General features: G+C 46.0%; 1 protein-coding gene across 1 annotated transcript in view; it reads right to left on the bottom strand.

Moving 5' to 3' along the window:
* The window catches only part of LOC103917619 (chromosome unknown open reading frame, human C16orf72), a 33,366-nt gene extending 28,258 nt beyond the window's left edge, over positions 1-5,108 (bottom strand). The window contains exon 1 of the mRNA XM_009324807.1: positions 5,027-5,108. Coding sequence (XP_009323082.1) covers positions 5,027-5,108 — 82 coding nt within the window. The remainder of the gene's footprint in view (positions 1-5,026) is intronic.
* Positions 5,109-10,203: the final 5,095 nt, after the last annotated feature.

The raw sequence follows: 10,203 nt of genomic DNA, 5'->3' as shown, positions 1-10,203 counted from the left end.
GAGTACCCTGAGGATAACTGGTCTGCCTGCTAAAGACTGAGGCAAAGTAGGCATTAAGTACCTCAGCCTTTTCCTCATCCTCGGTGACAATGTTCCCCCCCGCATCCAATAAAGGATGGAGATTCTCCTTGGCTCTCTTCTTGTCATTAATGTATTTGTAAAAACTTTTTTTGTTGTCTTTAACGACAGCGGCCAGGTTGCGTTCTAGCTGGGCTTTTGCCTTTCTCATTTCCTCTCTGCACGACCTAACGAGATCCCTGTACTCTTCTTGAGTCGCCTGCCCCTTCTTCCACAAGTGGTAAACTCTCCTTTTTTTCCTGAGTCCCAGCAAAAGCTCCCCGTTCAGCCAGGCCAGTTGTCTTCCCTGCCCGTTCTTCTTGCGGCGTACAGGGACAGCCTGCTCCTGCGCCTTTAAGACTTCCTTCTTGAGGAATGTCCAGCCTTCCTGGACCCCTTTGCCCTTCTGGGCTGTCTCCCAAGGGACTTTCTCAACCAGCGTCCTGAACAGGCCAGGATTATCATCATGTATCTCTTTTAAAAGGTGTGTTTGTATTTGTTTCTGTCATCTAAAGATCACTGTGCCAGGTCCTTATCTGTGAATCAGTGGAAACAGGTTGTAAAAATACGTATGGGCTAAGAAGTGTCTAAATTTCCTTGTCTGGAGCAGGCTTAGTGTCCTAGCTCACAATGTGCCACAGCTGGCAGTTCTAGGGATGTTGGGAATGAGGATGGCGGAGGAGGAGATACGTCTCAGTATACAGATATTGAACTATTTGGGAAAAAAGATAGTTAATCTGTTCTAAATAGTAATATGTTTCTCTAAATAGCCTGGAAGCATCACATTGAGTTAGAGTTGGGAAGGGAAGAGATGTATTGCTGGGTTTCATTTTGAGGGCTTAATACTGCAAATACCAATTTTTATAGCTGCTTTATCTGAATTCATGACAGTTAGATTATCCCTTGGCTTTATATTAGTGTATAATGTTTTTAATATTCACAGATTCATAGTTCAGCAACTGTAATCAAATAATTACAGATGCCATTAGCTGAGTTATTGCACCAATCTGGGTGTATTTCAATGGATAATAATTTAATAAAATTAGCCCTGAACTTCTGGAGCCCTCTTCTCTGCACAGAAATGAAAGTGCTACTCTTAACTTCATTAAGAAACTCCAGCCTTGATTATCAGGATCTGAACATCCAAACATTTAGAACTTGTTTTCCTAAATTTCTGCACCCAGAGGCATTCACGAGAGGACATCGAATTAAAAAATAGAACAGAAACTCCCCATTTACACAAACCACATGTGGGAGGGGAGATTGGAGCAGCGATGCCTCCTGCTCTGGCTGCACTCCTGGAGCAGAGAACATGCTGAGCAGTTATCTTCATCAGACCTTTGGGTGGCAGGCACGGTCAAAAGGGAAAGGTCTCTCTGTCTGTAAGCAGTTCCTCCCCACCCTTAAAGCTCGTCTGTGAAAGAGGTTGCTCATCAGAAAGGTCAGGAAGATAGTATATGAAAAACGCTGGGAAAGAACAACAAAGGGAAAGAAGGAAATGGGTGCCAGAGTGCCTGTTAGAGTTCCCCTCCAGTGTCTCGGCCACGGACAGAAGGCTCAAATCTACATTTGATGATGGTTACCCTTCGCAATGACCGTTGTTCTTTAAAATTCAGTGTCTTTGCTTTACATGGTGTAAGTCATATAGTTTACAGTAAATGAGTCCTTAATATGTAGCCACTGACAGCAGGGATTTGTGCTGCACTGCATTTGAACCAGCTTTAAACTCATATTTCTCAAATAGATTTGGGAACAATGGTATAAACTAGATGCAAGGCCCGCAGCTGCAGAGCAGTTGCATCTCTTCAGGTGTTCCCTCCAGAAACTGCTGAGGCCGCCTGAGATGTTGTCTCTCACGTTACCCAATCCTCCCAGTTCTCTGAGCATTCATGTCCTTCATCCATACATACCGTAAAAAGTCAGAGTGTTTCATTTATGTGGCATCGATGGGGGACAGAAGCTGTGACAGCGAACCTGGTGCTGGAGCAGATCAGGAGCATCCACTCCGTCCATTCCTGCAGCGCTGCTGCAGGGCTGCCATCCTATGGCTGGAGCCTGCTGCGGCTGTTCGGGCAGTGGATGTTTTCACGTGAGAATAAATGCACCTGAGCGTTCAAAGGCGACCGAAACAGGGAAGAATCTCATTATGAATACGAGAGAACCAAAATAAAAGGATTAAAGAAACTAAGGGATTCATTACCAGCATTATAGTGGTCTGGATGCTTCTGACTTAGGAATTCCCTAAGCTCCCACTACGAAGCCTGCATGAGTAGGGCAAAGGAGGTTGACATCCGTCTCAAGCAGCGAGGCAAGTATAGAGCAGCTCTTCCCTGGTGCACACTCACAAAGCAGTGGCTTACGGACTTTCTGAGTCTAAGGTTTCATCCATTTCCAATAATAACTGTCTGTTAATTAATACTGCTGATCTGTCCCTTTATAAATAAAAACAAAGCTGTTGGGAAATTATACACTATGGGATCGTTTTCAGCAAACTAGACTGTAAGTAACTTTTTTCCTTCTGTCTGGCCCAGGAGTGAGCGACACTTTGGCAATCCAGAAGGATACCGTTGTACCGAGGTGTAAGCGTGGGGACTCTGCCCTTCGGGACACTTGACACTCCCCAGTATAAAACTTTGCAGCTGAAATTCTCTGCTCTGTGATAAGCAGAAAATCAGGCAGATTTTCATAATAGTGTTTCAGGTAAGCAGGGAAAAATAAATTGGAATTCTAGATCAAGCCTGTTGTTGAAGCACTACCCTGTTTCTGGGTTTAAATCTCTTCTCATTCTCAGCCCCTTGGATATGGTTCCTCACTTTGTATGCTGTGTATTGCTGTGTACTATTAAGGGAATGTTATGTTCCACTTGAGAGGTGGTAAACTGAAAATCACATAAATACTCAGGGAAGAGCTCTCTGAGATGCTTCAGGACTTAAAGGGCTATGAATTTGCAAGCTCTACTAGCATGATCTCCTTTTATGTCATATATTTGTATCAAAATATAGTATTTTCACACTCAGATTTGACACATGGATTCCTTCCAACAGGAATAGAAAGATGGCATCAGTCATCTGTATTTAAAATCCGAACAGAGGAAGTTACATATAGGAACTGGCATTAGGTAATGAGAGGGAAGATGCCAGTGATTCCTATTGATCCTCAACGTGTGACCCTGAGCGAGTCCCTGAACCTTTCTGTGCCTCAGCCTGTGATGCTGAGACATGATTAGCATGTGTACTTTATCAGCAAGGATGTTGTGCAAGTTATTTAATGAATGCTTGCAAAATGATTTGCGGCATTTGAATGAAAGAGGCTGTGTAATTGCAAAGCACTGCTGTATTCTATAATTGCATACGTTGCAGGAAGCGTATGGCAAGCCACTTGCTTGCTCCCTGCTGAATAGCCCATGAACAAATGATCTTTTTAGTGCTGGAAGGAAAATCCTGTTACACTGAAGGGTAAGTGTGGATCCTCTGCGTTTCTGGGCAGTTTACGCTTCCTTGTGTAAAACTCGGTGATGAAGTTCGCTCCTGTGTGCTAAGCAGATTTTCATAGGGGTGTCTTCTGACTTGAAATTATTACTTAGGCAGAGAAAAATGTGACAAAGTCAGCAACTTCCATCTCAACAGCAGGGAGAAAAATATCACACTTCAAGCGTGTTTCCATCAGGATTGAGACCTTGCCACTGGAGGTATCTTTGTCCCAGAGAAGGAGTGCAGTCCTTGCATGTATACTGTTAGTCCTCTGTACTCTTCACATGTCCAGCTGGAAGGTCGAATCTGCAGATGTCTCTTATCTGTCACACAGTACTGAGTTCTTCCCAATGAACGTGTATGACAGCGAGGAAACTGGTCACTGCATCTCACTCAAGAGCCAGCATCCCATATCGCTTGTTTCTCCTTCTGCCACCTCTGACTGCAGGGCTGATGCCTTCTCTGATTTCCTGACCCCTGAAGTACACCGTACACAGCTCCAGCCAGGGCTTTGTCCTTCTGTCCTTTTTTTTTGATCTTTGCACTAGAATTCACAAGCTGTAGCAGTGCAGAGAGGAACCAGTTCAGCTGTCACTTTTGCCACCAGTTTTTCTCCTAAGCAGGTGCCTTTATGCAGAGTGCTTCTGTTTTAAAACTTTACTGAATGCATCAGGCGGCTTTGACATGAAACTGAAAGCACAAAAGTATTTACTGTTAAAAAAAGTCTGTAGGAAGTGGTCCAAGGACCAACCCATGTTGAGATGAATTCTTACTGATTTGGCCTTTTCCCCCTTTAACACACGAGTTTTATTAAAACTTCCTGCTCGTCTTTTGAATCTTGCTCTTACACTTGGAGAAGAGGCTGTGTGCATCTCGCCCTGTGCATGCTCGGCGGGTGCAGGAGTGCCAGTCACGATGTTGTCCCCCGCGGCGGCAGCTCTGGGAGCCTACGACAGGTTCACTGCCGAGCTTTGTTCCCCCAGTGAATGGGGAATCCTCCATGGGGTCTTTGTGTAGCTGCTTTCCTTTTGAAAGCGCCGCGGGATCCGTGCGTGTGTGTAATCTGTTTATATTGGACGACTACAGTGGTCATTTCACACGTGTGTCAATCAGGCTTGAAGAAGGGATTGAGTCTGGCAGGGACAGAAAGGAGCTGGAGCATGTGCAGAATACGTATGGCTGCTCCTACGTGATGGGATCCTGCAAAGGCTACATTTATGGGTGCATGCTGAATGAGTATGGGGAGAGGGCAAGCATTTAAAACCCCCGGAGTATGATTACAGTTCCTATGGATATACAAGTTAATCTGCTCTAAAAAGCGTTTTGAACTCTCTTTTGATCCCTAGAAAAAAATACTTCATAAGAACTGCCCCTGGATCCAGCAAAGGTTCCTTGGGCTCAGCACAGCAGTCAGTAGGTGGTGGCAGGGCAAGGTGGGAGAGGAGGACAAGCACGCCGGTTCTCCCCAGCCCTTAGGGCAGCAGCTGGCAGGAGCTCACCGCTCTGTAATACCGGAGCACTTGTGCTCTGGCCCCGGCATGCTGGGTCGGTGCCCACGGCCAGAGCCCCGACACACCACATAGCGCCTACATATTTCAGCTCTTCATCTCTTTACGAAACAACAGGAAAACTTCCCAGCAGTGCCCCACAGAAACAGAAAGCGGACAGAAAATCCCTTGTTGGTGCTGGAATACTCACTACCACCTGAGCAGGCTCGACACGGGAAAATGCAAATTTAAGGAGCTGGACCCCAAGGCTTCTTCACAAGCATTTCTGTGTTCACATAAACGTTGATGCACTGGAGTGTTGGGTGCATATTTTTTCAGTTTCTTGCTATTTTACTTTCCTTTCTCCCTGTAGCGGCTGAGAAATGCCATAGAGCTGAATTCTGCCTTTTCAGGACAGTGACCACTATAGAAACACCTCTCAACTTCGGGTTTAAAAACACTTTTTTAAAATTAGCGTGCAGTTCATTTTGTTCCACGTGGAGGTATATGCCCATTGATTTTGAATGTGAATATAAAGTCCACGAATTCAACTTAACCTGCTTCATTCCTCAGTAGGGATTTCACTGGGATGGAAGGAATAAAGCTGCTGCCCACCCCTGGACACGAGCTGATTTTGGGGAGGATTTGCTAATGTTTAAGCTTTAAGGTAGCACAAAGACAAGAAGTTTGAATTGCTATCTTACCTAAATTTGATTTCAGTCCATTTTCTTTAGGGAACTACTCATGAGCTCTATTTGAATAAGCAGTCTTTAATAATAAGCCCAGATGTGCTTATGATTGTAGGCGATCTGTTTCCGTAATGGATGTTGAATTATTCTATATGATTTGGGAAAAAACTCCTGAAAGAGATTTTCAAACAAATAAGCCAGTTTCTTACGCAGATGCCAATTTAGGTGACAATCTATAAATAATTATTCTTTGTACCGCTGCAGTTTAAACCAACCATGACTCCAGCATGACAGTTTGAGCTGTGCTTTAGACAATATGTTGTCAAAAATCAAGTCTTTGACTTTTTCTGTGAGTAAATGTGTGCCTTGGGCAGTTTGCAATCCAGCTGGTGGGCTCAGCGACAGGTCCCAGGGAAGTGCCAGCTTCCCACTGCTCGTTCTGACGCTCAGGCGAATTTGATGGGCTTTGCAGCTGATGGAGCCGAGACTTGGAGGAAAACTTGGCAAACATGAAAAGACTCCGGACTATACGAGGCCTTGGGCTAACCTGAGCCCTGGCTCTTCCAGACACGAGAGCAGCAGGTGCCTGCTTGCGCTAGATCCGGCACCTGGGTTCAAACACATGCTCTGAAATGACCCGGCTGAAAACTGCTTTCTGTGCTGTAAGGCATTTCCAGGTGTGTACAGGCTTTGCAGGACAAGAGCTCCTGCGCAGTCTGTGCGTGTGTATTTGTCACCGAGAAGCCCTGGACCGAGGTGTGACAGCCCCAGGGACGGGACGCACTGAGCATCCCCAGTTGCACAGGCTCCGATATCACCATGTGCTGCATGGGACAAACCCAAAGTCCCTAAAGGCCAGAAAGCTAGTTAGCTGGGAAAAATCATGCACTTAAGTGGCAAAACTCTTAACATCTTCCAAGAGGAAAGAAATCTGGGAAAGCGTTTCAGATTTCTTCTTTCTGAATGCAGATCTAATTTTTTAGGCCAGCTGAACAAAATGTCTGTCTAGAGAGCTCCAGAAAGAGGAACAAAAGTAAACTATAAATATTCAGCTCTTGATTTCAGGTTTTAATAAATGATGAGCTCTGGGAGAAGCGTTTTTTTTCTTTCAAATATCAAATGACTTAATTCATTTTATAATTTGGTTATATAGTGCTTGTCACCTTCTACCTGGATACAATACAGCCATCTCTGGCAACGCTTTAAGATGACACATCCCAAAGGAAATTGGGTCCAAAGGTCTAATGAGGAACAACCACTCCCCCATGAAAGCTGAAGTCTGTATATCTGTATCTGTATCTGTATCTGTGTCTATATCTATAAATAAAATCTCCTGCACAGGAAGGTCTGATGTGAGACATGATGTTCAAAGATTACTTGACCTATATAAAAATCACTGAGCGCTCTGGTGACAGCCCCCGGGGCAGGGTGATGGGTAGAGGCTCACTCTGCTGCTGTTTGCCTGCAGACCTGCAGCATAGGCTCTGCTTGCAGCGCTGCATTGATCAGGACTCTGCCACTCAGCTGTCTGCCAGCCAGCCTTGCACGGACGGAAATCTGCCATCCATGTTTCAGAAGCACACCTCGCACACCTGGATGCTCACTGGAAGCCAGGCTTCTTGAAGGTGTGTCTTGTGGCCCAGACGGTATCACTGGCTGTGATAGAAAATCTCGAGATACAGACACCTTCTGCTCTAAGGGAGCTTATTGTGAAGCCAAAGCAGACTTAGGCCCCTCTAAATTGTTAATGTTATACTTCACTGATGTTTACCAAGAAACACACGTGGCTACATGGTGTAGTGTGTTGGCACCACCTGAGCATGCCTGATTCGGTTAATGACAGAATAGCTATGATGTGTTGCTGGCTCAGGCCATGCTCCTGAGCACACTGGCAGAATAAACAGTAAAGAATTATTCCACCAGCTTAAAAATTGCCCATTGTTTTTCAGTCTTCAGAGGCAGTTTTCTGGATGGATAAAAATATGCAAGAGCTGAGCTCTCTGGGTCCTGGAGTGCTCAGGCTACTTAGTGGGAACTGAAGGAAGGAAACAATGCGAGTTCCAACTGTTGCACGCACAACCGATGGAAAGAAAACAATTCCGCTGATCATATATGTTCTTGTGTTGTGAAGCTGAATTTCAGGGGACTGAGGACATGCAATGCACTGTAAATTCCCTTTAGTTGTTAATGAGCTGGATGTTACCCACTGCTGAGGAGGAAGAGGCCTCAGCTCTTACAGCAGCAGCATATTTGTGTCGCTGAAGTCGTGTCGCTCGCAGTGTGCCGGCTCACGGCAGCGGTGGTGGCAGGGGCTGCCGGGTGGCTCTGCACTGCTCTATGGGGTGTTAAGTCCCTTATAAACTCTGCCTTTCCTGGTATGGCCATAAAAAGTGCAATTTGCCTGGCTAGGTGTGAAATACATGGTGTGCTTGGGCAAAACCTCTAGATACCAGCACATAGTTATTCTTTCAAGTGTTCTGAAACTGGGAGAGCTGTGCTCAGTGATTTATGCCCGAAGCAAAATGCCCTTAAGCAAAGTGGCCATTCAAATGGCTGCTGAAGTGCCTGAATTAAAATAGGTGTGCAATATCAGGGTAGCAAAATGTCCCTCCACCTCGCTAGCTGGGATCTGCAAGAGCAGGGCAGCTGAGGCTGCTTTGGCTGAATAAACTCTGGTTTGAGTGTGAGCGGTTGGTGGGTGCTGTCCCTCTGCCAGGTCCCCAAAGTCTGGAGCAAGTGGTTCCCCTGGGAAGGAGCATTAGGAATTGCACAGTTTAGGGTATGTTTTGGGGGGATTTTTGCTAAAATAGATCATTGATACATCCTTCCCTCCAGATAACATCTTACCTGGTGTTTGATAGGAACTTCACAAGCTTGCTGGTAGTGTGAAGAGAGGACTGGCAGCTGTCTGCCAGACCCACCTTGCAGATGTTCCCTTCCCGAGGACAGGGCATCCCAGCTGTTAGTGTGAGGAGCGGCCCATTCACCTGCCCTGACCGACCGGGGGTTAGGTGCCAGGAGTGCTGGTTCACTTTGGGCTGCTGGGCTGCGAGTCGTGACAGCTGCTCTGCCAACACCGGCGACGCCTCTGCCATCTAACAGCATGTATTATCACTGGCTGCCTCAATTTGGTTTTGGCATAAGTAACTCGAATTAAATTGTCTATTTGTAGAATTTAAGAATTCATATATTTTATTAAATAACTACACCTTAAATCCCTTTTCAGACTTCCAGGTTCAATAAAGGGATAAGACCATTGTCTTCTATTGGAAGATCTCAAAGCGTATTTCTAGGAGTGACATGTTCATGTTAGAGATGTTGTGTGGCACGGAGTTTACACGAGCTTCCCCTGCTCACACAGTCCTAAAAAGTCCTAGAAAGGGACACAGTGTTCAGCCTCTACTACACCAGCACCACACTGGGTAACACGTTCGAAGTGGTGGTGTTTACACCATGAAGCAATGTTTTCACCTTGGTTTAATAATGGAGAACTGAGTCCAGCCTTAAACCAAACTGTCGCCCAAGTAATTTCCTGGGAACAGCAGATCCTTTGGGGAAAAAATCCACATAGTAAAATAAGCAGATACTGCTCCTGCAGCATGTCACAACACGAGAGACGTTTCATGGGGGAGATGAAATACTGGCGGGGTGACTAACAGAGCCATAGCTGCTGCTCTTCCCCCAGAGCCACGTTCACAGCCTGCAGTCCTACAACCTACATCAAGGCTCTTCTTTTACTTTGAGAAAATTTTTTCAATTCACTATTTTCCAGAACAAACCCAGGCTGGGAATATTTAACAGCACCAGGCACAAAGCGCTATAACCAAGTTATTTTTCTCTTTTGCTCCGAATGCACATGGTAGGCGCATGTGTAAGCAATCAGGCTGTGTGCCCACCATTCTTCTTCACCAGCCTGCTGCCGCGCTGTCCTGCCGGCCTGCCGGGAGGAGAGGATAGCAGCTGCACTGGTCCTGCACCACTCACATGCAGCCACGCAGCTCTCGTTGCCTTTTCTCCCCCAGATGGCCACACTAGCAGAAGACTTGACCAAGCCGACACAGGAGATGAACTTTATCTTGTACTTTTGTCAGCAAATCTTCCTCTCCCTGGCTAAGGCATTTCCTGCTTGCACAAGCACATATGTGCTGCCTGCCTTAAGGAATCAATGTTTCACCGACTACAGTAGCTGTGACACAGGAGCTTGCTCGGTATATCCCACAGCAATGCGATCTCTGCCTGTGCTTTGAGGAACTTTGTTTAGTACCTGTGGAAGAATGATCCCCAAGTACAATGAGATGGCACGAGTGGGTTCTGCACTGCTGGTTCCTGATTTGAAGAAGTCGGTTTAATCTGTGCTCTGACATTCTTCCCCCTGAGCTAGAAGACAGGGATGGCGAGCAGGATGAACCCCCCATAATCCAAGAGGAAGCAGACAACGACCTGCTACACCACCTGGATGCTCACAAGTCTATGGGGCCGGATGGGATCCACCCAAGAGTG

Source organism: Pygoscelis adeliae, unplaced genomic scaffold (assembly GCF_000699105.1).
Source record: "Pygoscelis adeliae isolate BGI_AS28 unplaced genomic scaffold, ASM69910v1 Scaffold85, whole genome shotgun sequence".
Classification (NCBI taxonomy): domain Eukaryota; kingdom Metazoa; phylum Chordata; class Aves; order Sphenisciformes; family Spheniscidae; genus Pygoscelis; species Pygoscelis adeliae.
This window is presented reverse-complemented; position numbering and strand designations above follow the sequence as displayed.